General features: G+C 48.5%; 9 protein-coding genes across 9 annotated transcripts; 6 read left to right on the plus strand and 3 right to left on the minus strand.

Moving 5' to 3' along the window:
• Positions 1-9,334: 9,334 nt before the first annotated feature.
• MYCFIDRAFT_156873 (uncharacterized protein) lies at positions 9,335-10,522 on the minus strand (the record flags this gene model as incomplete). The annotated part of the gene is made up of 2 exons (XM_007932090.1): positions 9,335-10,128; positions 10,187-10,522. 2 exons carry the CDS (start codon positions 10,520-10,522, stop codon positions 9,934-9,936), a joined length of 531 nt encoding a protein of 176 aa, XP_007930281.1. The 3' UTR covers positions 9,335-9,933.
• A 198-nt stretch (positions 10,523-10,720) lies between these two features.
• On the minus strand, positions 10,721-13,265 carry MYCFIDRAFT_51855 (uncharacterized protein). The gene is made up of 2 exons (XM_007931540.1): positions 13,157-13,265; positions 10,721-13,097 (listed from the first exon to the last, which is right to left on the minus strand). The coding sequence occupies exons 1-2, from the start codon at positions 13,214-13,216 to the stop codon at positions 10,836-10,838; spliced, it is 2,322 nt and encodes a 773-aa protein (XP_007929731.1). The 5' UTR covers positions 13,217-13,265; the 3' UTR covers positions 10,721-10,835.
• Positions 13,266-13,654: 389 nt separating this feature from the next.
• Positions 13,655-15,585, plus strand: MYCFIDRAFT_51857 (uncharacterized protein). The gene is made up of 3 exons (XM_007931541.1): positions 13,655-14,153; positions 14,304-14,651; positions 14,801-15,585. Exons 1-3 carry the CDS (start codon positions 13,783-13,785, stop codon positions 15,246-15,248), a joined length of 1,167 nt encoding a protein of 388 aa, XP_007929732.1. The 5' UTR covers positions 13,655-13,782; the 3' UTR covers positions 15,249-15,585.
• Positions 15,586-16,416: 831 nt separating this feature from the next.
• MYCFIDRAFT_183765 (uncharacterized protein) lies at positions 16,417-17,190 on the plus strand. Its single transcript, XM_007932091.1, has one exon. The coding sequence runs from the start codon at positions 16,486-16,488 to the stop codon at positions 16,741-16,743; it is 258 nt and encodes an 85-aa protein (XP_007930282.1). The 5' UTR covers positions 16,417-16,485; the 3' UTR covers positions 16,744-17,190.
• Positions 16,638-17,931, plus strand: MYCFIDRAFT_212264 (uncharacterized protein). The gene is made up of 2 exons (XM_007932092.1): positions 16,638-16,739; positions 16,792-17,931. Exon 2 carries the CDS (start codon positions 17,093-17,095, stop codon positions 17,507-17,509), a length of 417 nt encoding a protein of 138 aa, XP_007930283.1. The 5' UTR covers positions 16,638-16,739; positions 16,792-17,092; the 3' UTR covers positions 17,510-17,931.
• Positions 17,932-18,816: 885 nt separating this feature from the next.
• Positions 18,817-20,243, plus strand: MYCFIDRAFT_142553 (uncharacterized protein; the record flags this gene model as incomplete). Its single annotated transcript, XM_007932093.1, has 3 exons — positions 18,817-19,276; positions 19,326-19,840; positions 19,899-20,243. 3 exons carry the CDS (start codon positions 18,817-18,819, stop codon positions 20,241-20,243), a joined length of 1,320 nt encoding a protein of 439 aa, XP_007930284.1.
• Positions 20,244-20,769: 526 nt separating this feature from the next.
• On the plus strand, positions 20,770-21,195 carry MYCFIDRAFT_142614 (uncharacterized protein; the record flags this gene model as incomplete). Its single annotated transcript, XM_007932094.1, has 1 exon — positions 20,770-21,195. The coding sequence occupies one exon, from the start codon at positions 20,770-20,772 to the stop codon at positions 21,193-21,195; it is 426 nt and encodes a 141-aa protein (XP_007930285.1).
• Positions 21,196-21,474: 279 nt separating this feature from the next.
• MYCFIDRAFT_178194 (uncharacterized protein) lies at positions 21,475-22,420 on the minus strand (the record flags this gene model as incomplete). Its single annotated transcript, XM_007932095.1, has 4 exons — positions 21,475-21,505; positions 21,528-21,910; positions 21,954-22,334; positions 22,379-22,420. 4 exons carry the CDS (start codon positions 22,418-22,420, stop codon positions 21,475-21,477), a joined length of 837 nt encoding a protein of 278 aa, XP_007930286.1.
• A 580-nt stretch (positions 22,421-23,000) lies between these two features.
• On the plus strand, positions 23,001-24,057 carry MYCFIDRAFT_37593 (uncharacterized protein; the record flags this gene model as incomplete). Its single annotated transcript, XM_007931493.1, has 4 exons — positions 23,001-23,210; positions 23,349-23,449; positions 23,519-23,939; positions 23,995-24,057. 4 exons carry the CDS (start codon positions 23,001-23,003, stop codon positions 24,055-24,057), a joined length of 795 nt encoding a protein of 264 aa, XP_007929684.1.
• Between the last annotated feature and the right edge of the window lie 367 nt (positions 24,058-24,424).

Raw genomic sequence — 24,424 nt, forward strand, 5'->3', positions numbered from 1 at the left:
TTATATTATTCTAGTAAACTTGTCTTAAGCAGTGAAACCGAGCTTGCGTTCGTTTTTAGTAATTGCTGCTTCGGCGGCGTTAAGGGTAGCGTAATATCGGCGACTTAGTAGGGCTAGTTATATATTAGCGCGTACGGTCGCGGTATGCTATTATGCTATTATAGCGCGAGTCGTAGCGGTTGTCTTTATTCGTACCTAGCGGGTAGGACTTTAATCGGATATAGGTGCTTTCCGCTTCCTCGTACTATTTTGCTAGCGGACTATCGAGTATCTAGTCGGCTTCTTCGTACTGTTAGTATAAAACTTATCTATTATAGCTACTAATCTCTATTAGGCAGTAGCTATCCGACTTACTCCCGCCTACGCTGTCTCCTTTCGTATCCCCTCTTTCTCCTTCTACTTCTATATAGTAGCTATCCCTATCTCCTTCTTAGTAGTTACTTTCTCTTTCTCTTTCTCTTACTATACTAATCCTAGGGCTCGCTTGTTTTGTCGCCGTATATTATCAAATTGTCTACTAGCGGATTTCCTAGCCTTTATAGTAGCGGCTTAGTCCTTTTTTCTCTAGCGTACTTCCGCTTTAGTCGTCGCTAGACCTAGATCGATTCGTACAGGAAAAATAGCTTTACCGATCGAGATACCGGATTCGGACTGCTAGAGGGCTTCGGCTATAAAGCGATTACGATATGCTTTTATATCCTCGGTAGTTATAGCCTTAAGTTGCTTAAGTACGCGTTTACTAAAGCTCGTATCGTTGTCTAAGAAGTAGTCTTTATCCGCGTCGGTTTCTTACCTAAGTTCCCTATACGCTTAACGGTTAGTATTATATATATCGACTTCCTTCTTATAGCGCTAGAGGTAGAAGTTTGCCCTATCGTAGACGATAGCTTGCTCGAAGCTAGATAACCGTAATATCTGCTACCGGATCGCAATCTTCTCGCTCTTACTACTACTATTAGCCGGGTTCGCTATAGTCTCGATATTATCCTTATCTTCTTCCCCTTTACTACTACTACTACTATCGCCCTCGTTAGTGTCGATTATATATAGCTACCCTTCGTAGTTGATTTGTCGGCGATTAGGCTGTTTGCCTTTTTAGCCTCGTTTACCGACGATAGGATACTCGCCGTTCCTACGCTATACGTACGTCTTCTTCGTATACCCTCGACTATCGAGCCTATTTTGCTTGCAAACGGAATATAATTTCGGAGTCCCCGGCTTTCCGCTTCGTAACCTTAGCTTACGTTTCTTACGTTCTCGAGCCTTCTTTAGCCGACCCTTCGTCTTCTCGAGTAGCGGAGGCTTAGTAACGCCGTCGAGTTCAATCTAGTTATACGTTATTAGCTATAGAATGCTCGAGTAAGTGTCTAGATACGACGTCTAACTATACGCTTCGTCGATATAGTCTTCTAGGTCGTTCGATATTAGAGCCTCGTTCCTAAAGAAGCGGATCGCTACGTACGTATATTTATAAGGCATTCGTATGTCCTAGAATACTCTATAGCTATATATCCGTAGATTAAGGTCTATAATGTATAATTCTTTTAAAGCACTACTCTTAATTACCGCTCTGCCTAGTGTTATCGGTAGGTAGATCTACCCGGCCCTAGAACTATATAGATATCGCTATTGTTCTTCCCTACAATAGTCCGACTATCGTAGTGTTTTAAAAGTACGACGGCGCCGCTCGTAGTTCTCAACTATTAACTTCTCCTATATCGCTTAGTAATACTAGAATACAGTTATTTCGCGTTCTGCTAAGTATTTGTTGTTTATCGACTCCGAGTTGTTTAAGGTTAAGTATCTAAACCGCGGATATTCCTCGAGCGGTACGTAGTATATTGTCTATCGAGACGTATCGATGCCTTCGAAGTACGGTATTAATTCTACCTTCTCGCCGGTCTTGCTCCTCCGCTAGTCTTAGGGTATCTCGTATAGTATCGCGGACTTTTTAGCTTTAAAAGGAACCTCCGTTGCAATCGTAGCGAGATAGCGGATCGTATTAGCAATAGTAGGGCTAAAATTATTATCGAAGTTCTCGGTAAGGTGCTATATATAGTAGTAGTAGTATATCTTACGCCTACTATATACCTTCGTTACCGTAGGAACTAGGCCCTTCTACCGATCGCTAACTAGAGATCTATACTCCGTTACGGACAATTCGTCTATAAGTACTAACTAATCCTCGAGATGCTATAAAAACTACGACTATGTTTCCTCTAACTCCGACCGTATATAGCACTATCCTAGAATATATACCTAATTCTCGGCATCGATGCCGGCGACTATTAAAAGGACACTACCGTATATGCTAGATATATAACTACTATCGAGAGTAAACAACTTACGTAGATATCGAAAGCCGCTTAGCCGCGCGTATAGAAAGATCGTAGAAGCCTAATACCGATCTTGCTAGTCGGTATATAGGGCATAGAATGCACTAGTATATATATCGTCGAGGCTCTATATTATAGCTAGTGCGTCGAAAAGCGGTCTAATCCTCTACTACGAGTCCTTTTCCGAGCTAATAAGTTCGTCTAGACACTGTTTCTTAATCCGGAAAGCTTGTATATATATAATCTTATTTAAGTATTAGTTCTGTTCTGTACGTCGAAGCTAGTTTAGCTTAAGTCGCTAGTCGGTAGTAACAGCGTTAATATAGTGCCTAAAGAGGACGTTAACTCTATAATTCCTTAGATTGTTATAGTATATTACCGGGGAGCATTCGTGTTCTTCTAAGGTAAAGACTTCTACTTGTTCCCCGTCGTCGCCCTTCTTATTATAGCGTAGCAAGACCTTAAATATACATTGCTTCCTCCCGTCCGTATCGAATATACGATATTCGCGATTGCTTAGATATATATACTCTTTACGTTTTAGCTTCGATAACCTAGCAAATAAAGACTACCCCTTCTATACTATATACTAATCGAATGCCCTTACTACTACCTATATATTTAGATAGCATTAGCCTTAGGCGAGCAGTACGGGCGACGCGTTTCTACGCGTCGCTATAATCGTCTTTAGGTATAGCGATTCGTAGTATCGTATTTGTCTAGTATACTATAGTTAATCGTCGTCGTCGTTATTATTATTATTATTATAGAAACGAAGGTCGGCGAAGGGAATAGAGAACACGATATACTAATTTAACGTATTTAACGTATAATTAGGGGGAAATTAGCTAGGGTCTTAGTATACTATCTACCTTATCTCCTCGGTCGCGGTCGGGGACCTTGTCCTACGTGCTCGTAGACTCGATAACGCGTATATTATAGCGGCATTGTCGAGATATACGATTACAATACCCGAACTAGTACTACGAGCCGAGCTTACGGACTTTAAGCTAGAACTCCCTTCGACCCCCTTTTATTTCGATATAGTATTCCCTAATTAGAAGCATACTATAGACGCTCTTAACCGAGATATTATTAGTATATAGGAGTCTAGGGATACGTTTATCGTATAGTACTAGACAGGTCGAATACGGAGATTTGTATGCAAAGTAGACTCGGAATGCGCAATAAATATTATTCTAGTAAAGTAGGACGATAGGATCCGGGTCGTGCATTTTACCGATTATTTATCTTATATAGTAGCGGCGGCGAGCCCTCGTTACCTAAGATTCGTACCCGGGGCAATCTATATCGATATAGTTAAGGCATACGAGGCCTTTATTTACTAGCTTATGCTACTAAGGGGATAGACAAATACGACCGAAGCGTATAATATAGCGCCGCGTAGCATTTTGTTATATCTAAAGCTTAGATGTAGTCGTTCGAAGGACTGTATGTTTCGTATTATTATTAGATATTAATACGAGTATAAAGGAGGTAGGGCGAAGGTTCGATAGTTTATAGAGTATATATATAGAGTCTAAGATCCGAGTAAGTATACGAGGTATGCCTAAATTTCTATATTCTATACGACTAACTATAAATACAGAAACATAACTATCGAATATTAACTAGAAGTAATCTAATATCGCATTATCGAATATACGAAACTCGCCTTCGCAATCGCACTCGTAATAGCACTTCGTTATCGTCGTCGCTAGTATTGTTTTAATATCGCACGCTTAATCGTATAATCTACGCCGATACGGCGCAATATTGCTCCTCCTATAGGTAGGAACGGTATATATAAGCAGGTTTCGAGAAGAGTAGCGTAGTTCTTTTTAGTAGAGTAGTACAGATTTCGAGCGATAGGGCTAGAGTTTTAATAGTTTCGGGGAGAGCAGTACGGATTTAAAGCAGAGCAGTACGGATTTCGAGCGATATAGCTAGAGTTTCGGCAGGTTTCAAGTATAGTAGTACAGATTTCGAGCGATATAGCTAGAGTTTCGGCAGGTTTTAAGTATAGTAGTACAGATTTCGAGCGATATAGCTAGAGTTTCGATAGTTTTTAAGAAGAGTAGTATAGATTTCGAGTAGGAGAGCTAGAGTTTCGATAGTTTTTAAGAAGAGTAGTATAGATTTCGAGTAGGAGAGCTAGAGTTTTAATAGTTTTTAGGAAGAGTAGTACAGATTTCGAGTAGGAGAGCTAGAGTTTTAATGGTTTTTAGGAAGAGTAGCGCAGATTTCGAGCGAGAGAACTAGATACTAAGTAGGTTTTAAGCTAGAGAATAGGAGTCTAGCTATACCTATATACGGCCGCCGCTTCTCGCTATATCTATATAGCGCTATAATTCTCGCTATTTCTATACTATACTATTATAATAGAAACTAGCTATGCCTAGGTTTAAACGCTACCTCCGGTTCGTACCTAGTCGATATTCTATAGTATTGTGCTATATTATAGTATAATGCATTTTCCCCCTTGCTTCTAATTCTTGTTGCTATGCTAACTACTAGTAGATATAGATAGAGACGGTAGCGGCGTCTCTTCTAGATAATTGCCCTATATCCGCCTATACTATTCTCGAGCCTTTTACTGCTACCTTTCCTCCTCCGCTCCCTACTCTCGATCGATTACTGCTCGAGCCTTAGCCTCGGTACCTAGACTAACTAGTTTGCCGCTAGAGCCTTGTCAAACTACTCTCTAGATCTCCGCGTCGATCCGAGCTACCCGAGCCTAGAGATCTCTTATATTCGGTAAAGGCATTAACGATTTCGAGTACTAGTTTTAGAGTTGCTCTACTAAAGAGGGGGACAAAGAGTATATAGACTCGTATATAATGTATAGTAACTACTAGTTACGTACTATACTGTTTGCCGCCTATTGTATTTATATAAACGCAAACAGCAAACGGTAAACGGCAAACAATAAGCAACAAGTCGAATAGCATGCGAGTTAACGAATACGGTAGATAGCAAACAATAGAATAGAAGGGCTTAGAAGCAGGGGCGCTAGCTAGGTCTAAATCGAGGCTAACGATAGAGGCATATACGCAGACAATAGCGGAGGCAACGTAGGAGCAGAGACTTGGCCTAGCTTTAGGGAATATAAAAGACTAATAGTCCGCCTATAAATACAGAAATTTACGATTAGTCGGCAGATACGGGCACTAGCGGGTATCTGGTTTAGTAAATATAGAAATTGCAACGAGCGAGGCAAATAGCTAAACAGGCAATCGACGTAACTTCTCGAAGTATACGCTCTACGACCGACGTAACTAGAGTTCTCGAGTCTACGATATTAATACTTTATAAACAGGATATACTAGGCCTTCTAGAGATTACGAATATAGAAGTACGTAGGTATACCTATAAATACAGAAATTCACGATTAGCTAGCTAACGCGGGCGCTAGCGGGTGTCTATAGTAATAAATATAGAAATTCGATCGACTGTAGGTACCTACGATAAGAAGGCCTATCGATATAGATAAGAACTGCGATAGTATAAGAGAATAAGAGAATGCAAGCGGTTAGCAATAGCAGCGTCTAGCGCTATATAGTAAGTTTCATTTTTAATAGCGTAATAGTGCGCTAGCTACTACGAGATGCTATAAGGTCTTACGACCTCGTCTTACGACGAGGCGGCCTCGAGAACCGAATACTAGCCAAACCTAGACTAACCTAGACTAAGACTAAACAGTAGAAAAAAAAAACAGAAAAACAAAGACCTAGCGCCTACTCCTCGTCCTTATTACCCTTAGCCTCCGAACTATCCGAACTATCCGACGATAAATAAGGCGGCGAGTCGCGATCTATATATAGATAGTTTGCCTAAATACAGCGGGCGCACTTGCGCTACATACTAAAGGCATTAGTAGCGTACTCGCGGCACTCGTAGGTCGGCTCGCGGTAGTACTTAATATATAGGCGGCAGCGGCGGCGAGACAGCGATAGGATCTCTATAATACGGCCGATATACGACTAGATCTTCTAACGGCCGGGGTAAACTAAATAATTATTAGTATATATATATAGACCTCTGTACTCTAAAGTTAAATATACGACGCTACTTCTCCTTCGAAATAGACTACTACTTATCTACCGCCTCTAGGCAGCGAAGCGGTACTATATTCTTACTAGCTTTCGCTAAACGACCGCGTCTATTGCTAGCCCGATCGGCTAGGGTCTTGCCCGGAAAAGTTAGTACCTCGCGAGGCGCGACGATTAGTATAGAGGGGGCGGAGGGAGGGGCGGCGGCGGCGATAGGTATAAGGGAGCTAGAAGAGGGGGCGGCGGTAGCAGGCTCGAAAAAAGAGGAGGCCGAAGAGAGGGAGGGGGAGGGTAGAGCGGCGGCGGCGGCGGCGGCAGGCTTATCGTCGTCGATACTATAATAATATTAGCTCTCTATTAATAGTAAAGGAGCTCGAAATAATTGAATATACGGTAGAGTTTCCTTGCTAAAAGGCGGCACTTAGTAGTCGTTCTGCCTATAGATAAGATATAAAAATACTAAATATACTAAGTTCTCGAGGACTAAACTAGAACTTATAGAGCTAGTTCGTCGTCGCTACCGGCGTCGACTATAATATTATTACTATATAGACTGTTAGTAAAATAAGCTCTGCGAATAACCTGCTAGCTCTATACTTATCCTACTACTGCTGCTACTGCCGGCGCTAGCGTAGTACGAGAAAGGCCGCGCGGAAACGAGCGGCGTTAAGGGAGCGGCGGGCGAGGTCGGCGGCAGCTAAGCGCTCGCGAATACGACGACTAGAGGTAATTAGTATATATTCCTAATAAATGCTATTAATGTTAACAACTTACAGAATAGCACGGCGGCCGTAGCGGTAGGCGGTAGAGCTCTAAATAAAGCAAATTAGTTACTTAATGCCTTCCTTATCTAAGTTTAGTTAAGTTGTACCTAGCTAAAGAAGGGGTAACCGCGAGCGGTCGGAGCAAACTAGGGACCGGCTATCTTTATTGCTTCCTATACCGTTAACGTAGGTCTTGTATTTAAGGTAATATTATAGACGAGGGTAAGAGGGTATATACGATGTCTAAAGGAAGAAGGGAAGAAGAAGCAGAAGGAAGAACTAAGGAAGAGATATACTATCGTAAAACCCTATAGCTATTGTTCTATTATTTAAGTAATAACGAGGGTCTAGGTAGGGCTTTACTTAGATTAGGTAACGGTAATTAGCTTCGCGGTACGGCAAGGTAATATTGCTAAAGTAAAGCGTTTGTGAATTTCTATATCCGTAGTAGTTGCTGCTAGATACAGAAACTATAATTCTAGTCGGGTAAGATTCGCGACCTTGCGACAATAGTTAGTACGGATTAGCTTCGCGCTATAATAAGGTAATATTACTCGAGTAAAGCGTTTGTAGATTTCTATATCCGTAGTAGTTACTACTAGATATAGAAATTGTAAATCGGCTAAGGTAAGCTTTACGACCTAGGCGACAATAGTTAGGGTTTCTTTAAGCCCGAGGCTCCCCGATACTATCCCTACGAACTAATAATAGTAGAACTGTAGATTATAGTAAAAGGGACTAATTAGGTTTTAAGTTTAGAGTAGAGGAGAGTAACTAGTTAGGATTAATTAGGATATATATAACTAATCGATTTTCTATATCTATAGTAAATATATACGAATATAGAAAGTCGATTACTACGAAGGTAGATTACTACGAAGGTAGATTACTATAAAGGTAGATTGCTATAAAGGTAGATTGCTACGAATATAGAAAGTCGATTATAGCGAAGGTAGACTACTACGAAGGTCGATTGCTACGAATATAGAAAGTCGATTATAGCGAAGGTCGATTACTACGAAGGTCGAGCGGTTAAAAGCTAGTCGTCTCGTACTTAAGTCGTAAAGTCGTAAAGTAGTACAGTCGTAAAGTCGATTCGCCGAGTCTGTACTATCTTTTCTGTATTTATAGCGCGTAGTATAGGATATAGAAAATGTAAGCTAAATAATAGAATCGAGCGTACGAAGGACTCTTTAATCGTTCTATACTAAATCACTTTAGTAGTATATATTTGTGTATCTACTAGCTAAGGCTACGAATATAGAAAATCCTATACGTGTAATTTTTGCGCTAATGTTTCCTATACGTATAATTTTTGTACTAATGTTTCCTGTACCTGTAATTCCTATAGCTACAAAAAGCTAGTTAGATAGGACTAGTCCTATCTGAGTAATTCCTATACTAATGTTTACTATCTGAGTAAGAGGAGTCCCATCTCAGTAATTACTATGCCAATGATTCCCATTTGAGTATTTACCCGGTTTAGGATTGCTGCCATTTCGCCTGGAAGCCTTTAATCAGAACAAACAATGATTATTATATTCGAGGCCTTTCAAAGTGATATTACCGTGCATGCTTGGGTTTCCTGTACTCGCGATCGAATTCGCTCCAATGCATACCAATTCCCCCAACCCATCGTCATTATCTGTGTGATTCACGATTGCTGTTCCGAAAGCTCCGAATGGACAAGGAGATACTAGGTCTGAGAGTGCTGATTCGCGACTCGCATCCAATATGCTCGTGTGGAAAATGGAATTCCATTGATAGACAGACTTGCTTCTGATATTGGTTGCTGTTGGCTTTGATGGCATGAAGTCAAGTCTGCGAGAAAGGCGATGGCAAGGATAGGGCGCAGCATCCTGCAAGCTCCGATATTGATGAGGTCCCGGTACTTGGGTTTCCTCCCATGACCTACATGTTTTCTGAGATGAATAGGCAATAATGACTTATAGGTGTGGATTCATGCATGCATGATGCAGTCAAGCTTATCGTGGGATGTCGCTGGCCGCCGCTTCTTTGGTTGGGCCGAGATAAGACATGGCTCCATGTTGAAGCGACGTGGAAGGGAACTACGTTGACAAGTGATGACACACGGCAGGAAGCATGAGATAGACATGTGAAGTTGACCAATGGAAAGAGAGTGGGAAGATGTGAAGCGAAGGATGCCTGAAGAAAGCAGGACCTTGATGGTAAGATACTTCGGGATTGTTCGCGGAGACCTTTGTGGCCTGAGGCAGAGGTTCTTTTGCATTAGCATGGCAATAGGACCACGAAGAATGGCTCCAAGCTCAGGATCTTCGCTATCGTATGATCGATCCATTGGCTCCACCTCAAGTCGTGTGAGTCTTCCGCAGACAATGGTCCACGCCTATACTCCAGGCAGAAGATGTCGTTTCATTCTGCTTTCCATCATCCAGCCCACTGCAGTTGTTGTATGATCAGTCTCAGAAATGATGAGGATCAAGTCTGTGGCATGAGAAGAGGCATTAGTGTCGAGGAGAAAGCGATAGACCTCTAGGATGGAATGTCGGATGCACGCTAACATGCCGGCAGACTTGTTCCGATGCGATTCATCCGGTGGTGCTGCCTGGTATGGATGAATTTGACGATTGATCCCAAACAGACAAGGACCATGCTGACCAGCTTGGACGACTTCAAGGACTGCCAGCGGCACAATTCCGCCGAGCTAAATCTTTACGCAGTCCTGGCCTTGACAGGATTGTTGTGCACATTTTAGCGAATTGAGCTCAGTACGGACACGGCAAAGACATCCCGGAAGTCTCACATCTCGCCGCACTGCGCAATTACCACGTTTTGTTGTGGGTGGTCGCCAGGTTTGGTGCGTACGTTCTCAATCTTTTTGACCACGTCTAAGCCGTCCACCACTTTGCCGAAAACAACGTGCTTCCCATTCAAGTGCGGCGTTGGCACAGTCGTGATGAAGAATTGACAGCCATTGGTGTTAGGACCAGAGTTCTGCGAATACCAGTCAGCATCGCGCACCAATTCACTTCCAGCTCTGCTGATCACTCACCGCCATGCTCAACAGTCCCTCTCGATCATGCCTCAACTGAAAATTCTCGTCTGCAAAGCTGCTGGTCCCGTAGATAGTGGCACTTCCAGTACCATCGCCGTTCAAGAAGTCTCCACCCTGAAGCATGAAGTCTTTAATGACGCGATGAAACGTGCTGCCCTTGTAGCCCAAAGGTTTTCCCAGATGGTTCTTGGTCTCGCCTGTACAGAATTGACGAAAGTTCTCTGCTGTTCTTGGCGTCACGTCGGCGAAGAGCTCCATCTTGATACGACCAAGAGGTTCGCCGCCGAGGGTGATGTCGAAGAATACGACTGGGTTGCCTGATGGAGCGGCCATTGTCGTTGCCTGTTGGATGTAGTGGTGAGATGCTGTCTTGGAAAGTTGCAAATGATTGCGTACTGAAAAATGCTGTGGCGTGATCAGATGTGCTGATCGCCTGAAAGAGCTCCGGTCTGGGTATTATGCGACTGCAGTAGACAGGACAGGCAAGCGTATCCGCTAGGAAGAAGGCCAAAGAGACATGGGGAGCAGTAATTTGGAAATGAGAACGTCCATTCACAGATGGAGTGCTGCCTTGGCTTCGCTACAAACGATATCAAGTCATCTTCGTGACACGGCATTCTCACCGCAATCATTACCGCGAGCGTCGCTACCATTCAAGCGGCTCGGTCTTGGTCTCGCCGCGATTTGTCTTGGGGACAGGCGCGGCCTCAACCTTTACCGCACCCGGCCTGTGCCTGGACAGATACCCAGACCCATCCAACCATGGAGTCTCCTCCGATCTCCTCTTTTCGAAATTTGTGATCTTCTCGTCGTCTTGCATGGTCAGCCCAATGTCGTCCAAACCATTGAGCAAGCAGTGTCGTCGGAACTCATCGCAATCAAACTTGGTAATCTCCTTGCCAGATGCATCCTTCACTATCAGATTCTCGAGATCAACTTCAAGTTCGTGGCCGGCATCCGCCTCTTCCATAAGCTTCTGCAAAGCCTTCTCATCTGTCACGCGAAGTGGCAACATGCCGTTCTTGAAGGTGTTGTTAAAGAAGATGTCGCCAAATGAGCTTGCAATGATACATTTGATGCCAAAGTCCAACAGGGCCCACGGCGCGTGTTCTCTCGAAGAGCCGCATCCGAAGTTGGGACCGCCGACAACCAGGATCTTCGCGTTGGTGTATGGCTCCTTGTTCAAGACAAAGTCGGGGTTCCTCGAGCCGTCTTCATTGAAACGCCATGCGTGGAAAAGACCTTTTGACAGGCCAGATCGTTTGATGGTCTTCAAAAACTGCTTGGGAATAATGGCGTCAGTGTCGACATTGCTTCTATCCATTGGCGCAGCGATGCCCTTCAACTGTGTGAATTTTGGCATGCCACCCGCACCACCTGCAGGAGCTTTAGATTGTGTACCGGGGGTTTCCGAGACTGGCGCATCCAAAATCTTATCGAGGTCAACATCCGACTCTGGATCTTCAACATGACTCTCAACGGAAGTCGGCGCAGACTTGGCGCTTGGGAGTGCTTGCTCGTAGCCTTCCAGCTCCCGCACGTCAGCCAGCTTACCAGCTAGAGCCGCTGCTGCAGCCATTGCTGGGGACATCAGATGTGTCCGTCCTCCCGCTCCCTGTCGACCCTCGAAATTGCGGTTGCTTGTTGATGCACATCGCTCGCCAGGAGACAGAATGTCTGGATTCATGCCCAAGCACATGGAGCAACCTGCTTCTCTCCATTCAAACCCGGCGTCGGTGAAGATCTTATCCAAGCCTTCCGATTCAGCTCTTTGTTTCACCAGGCCGGAACCTGGTACAATCATGGCACGCTTGAGGTTTGGCGCGATCTTCTTGCCCTTGACGATACGTGCGGCGATGCGAAGATCCTCGATTCGTGAATTAGTGCAAGAGCCGATGAAGACTTTGTCGAGGACTATGTCTGTCATGGGAGTACCAGCTTCCAGCCCCATATATTTCAAGGCGCGCTCGCATGCTTGCTTCTTGTCCTTGTCCTGGAAGTCATCTGGGCCAGGCACCTTGCCAGTGATGGGCACGACGTCTTGGGGTGAAGTACCCCAGGAGACCGTAGGGGCGATGTCCTTGGCATCGATGATGATTTCAGCGTCCCACTTTGCGCCAGGGTCGCTCTTCAGTGCCTGCCAGTGCTTGACGGCCTTCTTCCATTCTTCTGAGTCTGGCTTTGGGGCCAATGGCTTGCCCTTGATGTACTCAAATGTGATCTCATCTGGAGCGACCATGCCAGCACGCGCACCTCCCTCGATGGACATATTGCACATACTCATTCTGGCCTCCATGCTCAAGGCTCGAATGGCAGAGCCGCAGAACTCGATGACATGACCAGTACCTCCAGCTGTGCCAATTTGTCCGATGACATGTAAGACAATGTCCTTGCTGCTGACTGCTGGTGCAAGCTCGCCATCAACCCGAACCTTCATGTTCTTACTCCGGCTGGTCATGAGAGTCTGTGTGGCCAAGACATGCTCGACTTCACTCGTGCCAATGCCGAATGCAAGAGCGCCGAAAGCGCCATGAGTACTGGTGTGCGAGTCACCACATACCACTGTTGTGCCAGGAAGAGTGAAGCCTTGCTCAGGTCCGATGACATGAACAATACCTTGCCTCTTATCGCCAAGGCCAAAATAGGTGAGCTTGAAGTCCTTCACATTCTGCTCCAGCGTCTCGCACTGTATTCTGCTGTCCTCCTCTTCCACGAATTGGCTAATGTTCTTGAAGTTTTTCCGGGGCGTCGTTGGGACATTGTGATCTGTTGTCGCTAGGGTGTTGTCTGGTCTCCGCACCTTGCGGCCGGCATTCTTCAGTCCTTCGAAGGCCTGTGGGCTTGTGACTTCGTGGACGAGATGTCGGTCAATGTAAAGCAAGACTGTGCCATCCGGCTTTTCGTCGACCTTGGAATCATGTTAGAAGGACGATAGTTCACTGCAAATGCACGGCCATTGGGGCTTACGATGTGCTGCTCAAACACCTTGTCGTAGAGCGTCGACGGGCCTTTCACCACGCCCGGCATGATGGAAGCAATTCTTTCGTGTGGCGTGGTGATTTTGGGGCGAGGCGAGGCGAGGCGGGAAATGTGTCAGGTCAACGTCAAGGTGTGGTGTGGTACATATGGCATTTCTTGATCGAGGTCCAATGCCGATGTCGGGCCACGTAAAATCAACAACTGATTAAGACAGCAATATGATTGGCCACCATGTGATCACAACCTTGCTGCACTGTGCCGCACAGATTCGATCTTGCGCGGGGCCTGACTCTTGGCCAACTTGGCTCGCCGGTCGTTACAGTTTACAGTTTACAGTGTATATGTAGATACCATCATCAATCATCAATCGTCAATCGTCAATCGTCAATCGTCAATCGTCAATCGTCAATCGTCAATCGTCAATCGTCAATCGTCAATCGTCAATCGTCAATCGTCAATCGTCAATCGTCAATCACTAATCACTTCGCCTCATCGACATCGACATCGACAATTCGACATTGACATCCATCCCAGCCATCACCCACCCACCCACCTTCGGCTTATCAGCTTCTGTAGTCCATGTCCGTTGCAGAGCGAAGACACCACTCCCCAACATGAAGCTCTCTACAGTGCTCTTGGCCTCCACAGCATCGGCTCTCTCAGTGCCCACCTGGGCCGATCTTGCAAATGCAGTCCAAGGCCAGAATCCTTTCGCCAGCAGCGAGAAGTACCTCGTTGAGCTGTCGCCAGAAGAGCAGATATGGGTTACTGAAGATGAGAAGTGGGCACTTCGCCGCGATGGCATCAAGTTCTTCGATATCACTGAGCAGTCTGCCGATCCCGATTTTGCCGTGCGACAGAAGAGCAACAGGAAAACACAGAAAGTGACATATCCCAAGAAAACTACCCAGAACGAGGCGCTATCGACGTTGCTCAAGGAGCTCGATAAGAAGAATATGAGGGAAAACCTAGAGGTCTTTACAAGGTACGTACATCCAGGGAGTACATGTCGACGTTGGCGAGCCTGTCTCTCAACATAACCTCTTACTCTTGGATGCAGCAGACCATGTACTGCGACATGTCCGAGTCACAAGGACATATGTTAGACAAGTAAGAGATTGACACTGCTTAACAGTTATCACACCCGCTATTATAAGAGCGATTATGGTCGTCAGTCTTCGGAATGGCTACTGGGTCAAGTGAATAAGACCCTCACAGATGCCGGCGTTGGAATCGTTCGTCCCTTTACTCATCCTTGGGGCCAAAACAGCATTATTGCCACTCTACCAGGCAAGAGCGAGAAGACTGTGGTTATTGGTGCACATCAGGACAGCATAAATCTCTTCTTGCCCTCCATTCTTGCTGCCCCGGGGGCTGACGACGATGGCTCGGGCACCGTCACTATCCTTGAGGCTCTGCGTGTGATCTTGGAGGACAAGGATATCGCACAAGGCAAGGCTGAGAATACCCTCGAGTTCCATTGGTAAGTGGAGCATTGCAGTCGTCGTTCAATTCATCGACCACTGCGTCGCAGCTTGCCAGTCGGACCGCCCGCGTTGAAGATAGACATGCTGGCGTTAGACCACATTTCAGAGATTCCTGTTGCTTCGCGCGTCTACTGATCTTTCACAGGTACTCTGCTGAAGAGGGCGGCTTGCTGGGATCCCAAGCTATATTCAATGCGTACGAGAGAGATGGAAGGGACGTCAAGGCTATGCTTCAGCAGGACATGACCGGCTATACCCACGGTACACTTGAAGCCGGAGAGCCCGAAAGCGTGGGTGTCATCACGGACTACGTCGACCCGGGCCTCACGGAATTTATCAAGGAGGTGGTAAGCACATACTGCACAATTCCGTACGTCGAGACCAAGTGCGGATATGCTTGCAGTGACCACGCCTCTGCTTCCAAAGCTGGCTATCCCAGTGCATTCGTCATTGAGTCCGACTTCAAATACAGCGATAAGAAGATTCACACGACGGAGGACAAGATCGAATACCTGGATTTCAACCATATGCTGCAGCACGCCCGTCTCACACTCGGTCTGGCATACGAGCTCGCCTTTGCCAAGTTCGATTAGACTGCTGTACGATCTTACTGCCTCACCAAGGCTTCACTATTTTTGTACTTCTCCTGATCGACAATGCATAGTCCCTGATGAACCAGACCGAGAGGTGGTGTGCGGAGAATGTAGGAACCTCGATATTGACGTACGGCGACCCAAGATGGCGGGTATTGGGGCATGGGGCATGGGTCTGGGGGCAGAGGGTGGGCACTGGGCAGCTGTCAGATTTGAGACCTTGCACGTGTCTGGCGTTTGCGCAAGGCACTCCACATTCCAGCGCTCGCCATGCCCAGTGCCCGCTCGTCGAAAGTAGCTCGATCATCATCATATCCATGACCGATCTTAAGAGTTCACCATTCTGTTCCACTTGCTTCATCGTGGAGGGGTGAGATTACGGCAATGCTGATGCGAAAGCGAGTTGAGCGCGAACGTGCAGGTGTATGTACGACGCAAGACCTAGTGCTGCAGCTAGAAAAGCTGCTGTGCGAGGGGCTTCCGTGCTTTGGCGGAAGGCTCGATGTCGATGCCTTCCAAGTTCCTTTCCCAACCTCACACCTGCGTCTGCGGCTACAGTCCGAGTGTGCCGTCGTGGCGAGCGCTTCTGCTGGGCGACACAGGGCGATTTGATTCCTCGGTGCTGCAAGGAACAGGTTATCGGGTACTTGCAGAGAGCCGGTGATGAGGCAAAATGGCGCGTCTCACGTAAAGTCGTGGTCAACCAGCCCAGCCAAGATTTGGGCTGCGTTGTGGCTACCTTTAGCATACATCACAAAATCGTGAGTGCACTACTGCTGCAAGACTCGCAGCCACATCTTTCCCGACGCTAGGCATGCGCGCCTTCCTGGCTAGAGGCCCTCTGTGCTGGGCACGGCAGGGGTGTCCGATCATCAAAAGCTGTACAGTAGAGACTAGAGACGTTTCACTGAAGCGTGCAGTGACAGTCGAACGACGGGAGCATTTAATTTGGGCCTCGTGCAAGGCTCTGACCTCGCTTCAATCCCGTTGCTCGACTCCCTCGGCGACGTTCCTGGTTCTTCGCGTTCAATTGACAAGCCTGCTCGACGGAAGGACCGCACGTGGCGAACGACGCTCGTTTGGAATACATAAAGAGGCCTGAGCGGGACCATTTGCATTCTGCAACCTGCCACTTTCAACAACCACTGCCGACAGGCATAGATAATCTTCTCCATCTGCCTGCCTGCCTGCCTGGCTTCGATCACACTCGCTCGTTCCACAACACCTCTCCACAGCCATGCTCCTCTTCGCTTTCTTGCCGCTGCTCGCCAGCTTGGGAGATGCCTTGCCACAGGAGGACTGCTCGACCACAACCAAGCAAGTAATCGTTCCCACGAGAACCGCAACATACACATCAACAGTCGTCGTTACAGAACGGCCTTCGACTGCCAGGAACTTAGGCACCTTCACTTTGTGGACTACCATCTCTTCAACCAAGACTCTCCAGACGCTGACAAGCACCGAGACGACCTGCGGCGAGACTGGTGTCGTGTAAGTGTGGGTAACGTCAGGTCTGGAGAATGAGTCTCTAACACTCAGATAGGACGATACCGGCATCGGTAATCACAGTCTATGGCAGCGAGGATGTTGCCAAGCGCTCTGCGCCATCATCAAATCCAGCTCTTGCCAAGGAGAAGCGAGCTCTTGGATTGAAGCCAAGGGCTTGCGTGGTGACCGAGACTTCGTACACCACATACGGGCAGACATACACCTACATCCCAGCTAGCCAAACGAGCACCTTCTTCGACTATACCGCTTTCAGCCAGGCCACGGTGACGAGCACTAGATCTGGAGTCACGGGCACTGCCTACGCGATAGCAACGACCCACGAGACGAGCACGGTAATGTGCGGCCCGACGACAAGCACATCAACCGCGTCGACTTCTACTGTCTCGATGGATGCGAAGTGTTCGCCAGCTGCCATGACGAGTGCTTACAATGGTTACGGCATCGAATGGCTCTCAGACACGCCAGCCACGGGTGCAACGTACAAGACGAACACCAGCGACGCCTCAAAGTGCTGCCAGCTTTGTGCAACTTCGTGGCAATGCGCGGCCAGCGCTTGGGACATCAGAAGTGGCGAGTGCAGGCTGGAATTCCCGACGGATCCACTGACGACCGAGATGAATTGCGGCGAAGGCGTGCTGGCGTATTACGACGCTGGTCCTGCAGATCCAATGTCTCCAGGAGCTGGATGGTACGTCGCTCAAGTTTGTGGAAGTGCGAATTTTGGCGCATCGCAGCCCGATGATGGATCATGAGCACTGCAAGCTGCTTTCGATGTCGCTCAGCGGGTTTCGGACTGATGTGATGTGTAGCAGCAATGGGAGAGAGTCTGCATTGCCACGAAAGACAGGCTTCGCGTCCGGGCCAGCAGGAGGAGGAGATGTAAAGTAGTAATAATCATGGATGGCATTTGTACAGCATGGCAGAACGAAGACAATGATGATGAGATGAGTGACGTTCAGTAGTGAGAAGGGGTGGATTTGACTTTGCTGGTCCCCGTCCCCGGATGAATCTTGTTTTGCCCGTGCTGCCGCGGTCCCACGGACCACGGAGAGCGGACGCGGAGCATAGGGAGCAGAGTGGGCGCCATGTAGCATCAGGCTGTGTCGCTTGATGATGAAGCGGTCAACACTGACTGTCACCGCAAGCTTGGCAAATGGAAGTGCTCATGATAATGATATCGATTCATTGCGAGCGGGACGTGGATGTCTCGGTCACGCCCGGCCCGGCCGCCGGGAAGCGAAGCGTGGTGCCGCAGCCCGCGTGGTGCGTGCGCTGGCTAGCGCGCCAAGGCCCAAAATGACTCGAGTTCCAGAAATAAGGTAATAACGTTTGGAGCTTCGATGACCGTGCGAGGCGAGGCGAGGCGAGGCGAGGCGTGGCTGCCGGCTGCTGGCTGCTCTCGCTCGAACACGTTGTGGCATCAGAGCAGCGCAAACAAGGAAGACAAGCATCACGCCCAGAGGTCTTGTCGACCATGACATCGTAGGCATCATATCCTTTGCTTTCACTTTCACTTTCACTTTCACTTTCCACCTCGCCCTCGCCCGCGCCCTGAGGCTCAGCCCTGCGACGACGACATTGGAACGCCTAAATAAATGCTTGCACCTACCAACACCTCTCCTTTTTGCTCTGCGCCGTGCGCGCCCAAGGAAACAAGGAACTGATAATACCCTACCCACACTCATGCGCGCACTTCCTCGACACCAGCTTCACCATTATTATTCCACCACCTTGTCTGCTCCACGCTAGCAGACGAGCGATAGATCGCGAATACGAATATCCTGCCACCGTCTTCGATATCATACCCTCCATCGACGAGCATCGCCGGCATTGAGGAGCTTAGGGCTGGACCTCGTCGCCCGGCATGAGTGGCCGTCATCCCAGAGTCGACCCACACCCAGCACCTAACCAGAGCGCAACGGGGAGTCGCGTCAAAGTCTTTCGACGCAAAGATGCCCATCCTGACACCTTGAACCACCCGGGTGCTGGCACGGGCGACGGCGCTGGTGATCAAGAGAAAGGGCATCCACAAGCTAGCTCCCGTCAAAACAACTTGCCCATGTACAATGCCAATGGTCACCGCGTCAACCACAATGGACACAAAGTCACGCCAGGCATTCAACCTGATGGCGAGAGCGGCCGAAGCTGGTTCCACCCCATCTACTTCTTCAAAATCGTCTGGAAATCCTCATGCACTGCATCCAAGTGGACCAACATCCTCTGGCCTTTCACTCTTGCCGCTCTGGTGCTACACTTCCACTATCCAGAACATAAACTTTGGATCTTCATCACCTCCTATGTTGGCATGGTGCCTGCAGCAAACTTGGTCGGTTTTGCGGGCCAAGAGTTGGCGCGAAAGATTCCGAAGGTAGCCGGCGTCCTGCTTGAGACCACTTTCGGCAGTGTCGTCGAGATCATTCTGTTCATGGTCCTTCTCAACCAAGCAGGAGACCGAAATGTCCCCGTCATTCGAGCTGCTATTCTCGGTTCGATTCTCGCCAACTTGCTCATGTGTCTTGGTAAGACTCCTCCCACAAGTGCTCATTGCAACGCTGACCACATCACCAGGACTATGCTTCTTCGTTGGCGGCATATTCCATCCACAGCAGACTTTCCACGAGGCCATCTCCGAAGTGGGTTCTAATCTGATGCTCGTCGCGGGAATGGGTCTCGTCATCCCAACCATTTACTCCAACTCACTCTCTCAGAGGCCGGACTACCAAGATGTGATTGTCCCAGAAACGCTGAAGATCTCCCGCGCAGCCGCTATAATCCTCCTGACAGCTTTTGTCGTCTATGTCTGGTTTCAAGCGCGCAGTCACCATGGCTTGTATGAGGACATCCTCGAAGCCGACGAGCAGCGTGATCACGATAGGCACAAAGACCTCGTAAAACCGAAGCTTACTCTCACGGAAAGCGTCGTCGCATTGCTCATCGCTTTGATGTTTGTCAGCTTCATGGCTGTATTTCTCGTCGAGGAGATCGATTACATGGTCGAGGAGCGAAACATTTCCGATGCCTTTGTCGGTCTCATCCTCATTCCGATCGTCGAGAAAATCTCCGAACACATCACGGCTGTGGATGTAAGTCTGGCAGCGTCAGGTCTGGAGTATAAGTCACTAACTTTTCTCTAAAAATTAGGAAGCTTATGACAACCAAATGAATTATGCGCTCAGCCACGTTCTCGGCGCGAGTATTCAGACAGCACTGATGAACACGCCTCTCGTCGTCCTCGTCGGCTGGGGTCAAGGCATTCACATGAGTCTGGACTTTGAGCTGTTCGACGCAGTCATCTTGATTCTCGCTATCATGGTGGTCGGTAATTTCCTTAGGGACGAAAAGAGCGACTACCTTGAGGGCGCACTGTGTGTGTTCGTATACATGCTCATCGCCATCACAGCTTGGTACTACCCCGATCCGCCGCATCCGACCGGTACTGCGTCGGCAGATACCGGGGAGGCTGCACATCGGATGATGAAGTTTTAGCGCTGAAGCCCGCATAGAGACGGGTAGTAAGACACGCTCGGTGAAAGAGTAGAATGCAGTGGTTTAGGAAGTTGCGTGGACACTGCAAACTCGACAAATGTACTGTGGGCAAGCGAGCGAGGGTGCTATGGGCGTTATGGCCATTCTGCTACAAAGAAACCTGTGAATAGTGTGGCTTTTCAAACCTTGATGCATGAGCATCGACTCTGCTCTTTCCTCTCAAATTTTTCACACTCTCTCCAAACAAAGTCGGTACTTATAGCGACCGGAGGGCCCCGCTCGCGGCATAGAAGGGTGGGGTAGGACGACACGCCGCCAGCTCCGCAGAGGGGTGTCGGTTCGACTCTCTAGGATTCTATCTTTTAAAGCACGTAGAGACCGTAACCCGAGGGACGATCGTTGCATATGTCTTAGCGTCTTCGCATGTGAGCGAATTGCGGGTCATGCCGAAGCTAAACTTGATTCCCAATTCTATTCGCTTTCTACTTTGCATCCTCTGTCGTACACCAACGTAACGAAGTTGGACATGGCAACGCCCACTGTGTCAACATACCACTGTATCTGCTCAGAACTGCTTCTAGCGACACCGATCCCATTGGACACATTACCACTGAGACAGAGCGACAAATCGCATATTTGCAAAATCAACCAAGGCGAAAGTATCGCCGCCGATTCAGCCGTCCTGACGAAAGCGGCGCGATTTGATTCAAATTCTTTGATCCTGAAACTTGAGGATGGCTTCGAGAAGCGCTATCTGATCAAGTGTGGAAGGTGCGGCGTGGCTTTTGCTTACAGGTTGGACGAAATTCTGTGGAATGAGACTGATGACGGTGGAGTCAAGGAGGATGTGGCCTTTCTTTTGCCGAATGGTTTGGTCACGACTAAGGATATGGAGAGTGGAGAGAAATTGACAGAAAAGGAAGCCGAGTTGCAGGTACAGGTGATGGGTTGATGAGACGTACTAGAGACGGGTTGTGGGTCGTAAGGTGTAGAGAATGCTAAAGGCATGGCTTGCTCGTCGATGAGCATCGAGACCGGGTGTCTGGACCGTCAAGGCATACATTGATCACACAAAAGAAATCCCAGAGCTGCAAAAAGACCTGATATGTGACAAAAATGGCTACGTTACTCGCCAAAATTGTATCTCGGACCTATTTACGACGAACTCTGCCTCGCCAAAGTAGCTAGATCTGAATTAATTCTTTGGGAATTCGCACATTGTGCATCATGTTCACTTCCTCAAATCCTGATCCACGTAGCCTCTAATAACCAATCCCGCTGCACTTGACCGGTGGGCCCTGATAGCCAGCTTTCTTGATCGAGTCCTGGATACAATAATGCTTGCCAAGAAGAGCTGACGCTTGCATCCAGTAACGTGCATTCGGAGCAGCCTCGCTCCATTCGATGTCATCGTTGGAATCCATCTTGTCCCACAGGATGAAGTCGGTAATACCTCCACATTCGACGAGCTTTCCCTCCAAGGTCTCGGGCTTAACACCAACATTGCCAGACCACGAAATATCGATCACATCCACTACCGCTCCCCACGAGATTTTGCATTGCGCCTCGGGAGGTTCTAGTACTGGCGGTGTGATGTCGTCTGGAATCAGCGCATCAGAGTAGGTACAGTTCTCTGGGTGGTAGACAACGCCGCGGCCGTATGGTATCTCATCAATACCTGATAGGAGGCTTCGTACAAGTTGGCTCCACGGAAGTGGCGGAAGGATAAGTTGGCTCAGCGGAGGTGACGCTAGGATTAGTTGATCTCTTTGTAGTCATCGTTGTTGGCGCTGCTGTGACTGTTGCTGTGACTGTCTCCTTGACGGTCTGCGTGAGTGTTGTGTTGCTTTGAGCCAAGGAGCATGTGGCGAAGGCGGCAAGGCAGACAAGGCTCATGATGATGTTCGTGTGTCGCATCTTTGGATGTTGTTCCTTGGGTGGATGGGTCTCGATTGAATATTTCCTGGCTGAGTGTAGGCCAAGGAAAGAAAATTTACAGACATGGCAATTCGGGAACATGAGGACATTGTGAAACTCCCAACCCATCGTCTCTCTCTCCAGATTGTACACTCTGAGGACAGAGATGGTCAGCTCGAGAGTTCGAAAGAAGCATAACTATCGAGTGGCGCAAGCACAATTGTCTTGAGGCTTCGAAGAAATGCTAGCAGCTCTGGCATCGCGCCGATTTACTACGCTGCCGAAAGCGCTTTGTGTACGATGCGAGTTGCGCGGACGTGATTTGTTACAGAGCGAAGGCATGTCAGTCGCACACCGTCACGGCGGGCTGCTGACAGTTGGCTCTGACAACTGCTGTGCGTCTGCAGGCAAGCAGGTGCATTATTTTTCGCTGAAAAGCCGGAGCGGGCAAGAGAAGAGAGTGCATCGCTTTCGCACCGTTGCTCTCGACTCAATGGACCTGCAGAAGTCGTAGCGCGTTGATCAGAGGGACGGAGAGATACATATGGAGGGAGGCACAGGACATGAGGTGGTCGAGGACTTGGAGGCCAGGCCATCGAGGTCAAGGCCAGGGTCCTTTGAGTTGCGGAAGAACGCCGCACCCGCACCCGCACCCGCACCCTTGCCCAGATGCAGGAACAGGGACGCCGTTTCGCGATTGAATAATAATGTCACAGCACTTCACGATTTCATACTCGATCCTGCGCCGGACAACGGCGACGGCGACGCCGACCTGTTTCCGCCTCCTCGTCTTTCCGCTCACCACACTCGCATAGTCGCACAGACGCATAGACGCCTACAATGCGATTTTACACCCTTCCAATACTGGCGGCATGCGTCAACACGGTGCTTGCCGGAGTCAAGTTCACGGCCCCTGCTGCCGGCTCGAATGCCCCCTCCGGCACAATGACAGTCAAGTGGGAGGAAGATGATACATCTCCGAGTATTGATCAGTTGACCACATATACCATCCAGCTGATGGTGGGAGGAAACAAAGAAGGCACAGATGCAGTATGTGAAGGAGAAGCAGGCATGGCAGCCTGAAGCAATCACGGAGCACGAGCAAGGGCTGCAATGCAATGCGATAGAGCCGCACCGCCGTACACATAGGCTGTTGGCAAGGAGATTGTGCTGACAGACCGGTCACAGTTACCAATTGCCGTCCTTACTACTAAGGGCACATTCGCGACTGGCAATTCGTTTCAGGGCACCGTGCAATCAACCTTGGCTGGCCCAACGAAGAACGGATAGTGAGTTATCGACAATCAATCTATGCCTACCGCCTGGGCGATGAGAATTTGAGCTGAACCCATGTTTAGCTACATCAAGATGATGGCAGTAGCAAAAGAAGGTGGCCAGATGACCTACTTTTCGAACCGTTTCAACATTCCCACCATGACTGGAACCACCCCGGCCGTCTACGCACAAGGAGCAGCAGATGTCTCTGGAACGAGTGATGTGCCGGACACCATCGATGCCGTGAGCAATGCTGCAGCAGGAGGTGCAGCATCCGCTGCCGCAGATGCAGGTGCCTACACTGTCGCACCTGCGCTCCAGACCGGATTGACAAAGTACGCTCCAATGCAGTCGATACCACCGACAAAGATCACTGTGAAGAACTACTCTCCCATTTACCCGACCAGCCCATACACGATTGCCACAACGTTCCTACCACCGGCGAAGCAGGTGACCACGATGACGCAGCAGCAGACTTTCTCCGTGAGCAGCATGGAGAACACGGTATGTTACTGAACACGACGTCCAATGCTGGCACGTTCTGACTTGCGATCTCTAGGCTGCTGCACAAGCAAATCCGACAGACGATTTGGCAAAGTTCCTTGCACGGTGGAAGGACTAGACCGACAGACTGGATTCAGCGGTGTTCACAAGGCGTATACATGTGCATTGGTCTCAATAGGCATTTTCAGGCGCGAAATAGGAGCGGCGTTTGGGTTCGCCAGGTGATGAGACCACTGGCCTATGCATGGGAGCATTTTGCGGCGTGCAAATCGGGAGGGCGCCACCCGCAGAATATCGAGTATAGAAAGATGTAAGAAATAATGTCCAGACTGTCATTGCATGAGTGAGACCGCCTGCTTCCTGTTATTGGTGCGTCTCGCAGGTCTTCTCGCAGCCTGCGTTCCACCTCTTCATGACAAAAAGGCTTGCTTCCTTAGCAATGTGTTATTCGCTGCTCTGTTTGTCTTTCGATTGTGCGATTCCAT

This window comes from Pseudocercospora fijiensis, assembly GCF_000340215.1.
Source record: "Pseudocercospora fijiensis CIRAD86 unplaced genomic scaffold MYCFIscaffold_8, whole genome shotgun sequence".
NCBI classification, from domain to species: Eukaryota; Fungi; Ascomycota; class Dothideomycetes; order Mycosphaerellales; family Mycosphaerellaceae; genus Pseudocercospora; species Pseudocercospora fijiensis.

Bases quoted from the DNA above. Each gene is read 5' to 3' on its own strand.
- MYCFIDRAFT_51855 (XM_007931540.1), bottom strand. From the start codon at position 13,216: ATGCCGGGCGTGGTGAAAGGCCCGTCGACGCTCTACGACAAGGTGTTT. The intron at 13,098-13,156 runs GTAAGCCCCAAT...CATGATTCCAAG, and splicing joins AGGTGTTTGAGCAGCACATC to GTCGACGAAAAGCCGGATGG.
- MYCFIDRAFT_51857 (XM_007931541.1), top strand. From the start codon at position 13,783: ATGAAGCTCTCTACAGTGCTCTTGGCCTCCACAGCATCGGCTCTCTCA. The intron at 14,154-14,303 runs GTACGTACATCC...ACTGCTTAACAG, and splicing joins AACCTAGAGGTCTTTACAAG to TTATCACACCCGCTATTATA. The intron at 14,652-14,800 runs GTAAGTGGAGCA...GATCTTTCACAG, and splicing joins AATACCCTCGAGTTCCATTG to GTACTCTGCTGAAGAGGGCG.
- MYCFIDRAFT_183765 (XM_007932091.1), top strand. From the start codon at position 16,486: ATGCTCCTCTTCGCTTTCTTGCCGCTGCTCGCCAGCTTGGGAGATGCC.
- MYCFIDRAFT_212264 (XM_007932092.1), top strand. From the start codon at position 17,093: ATGTGCGGCCCGACGACAAGCACATCAACCGCGTCGACTTCTACTGTC.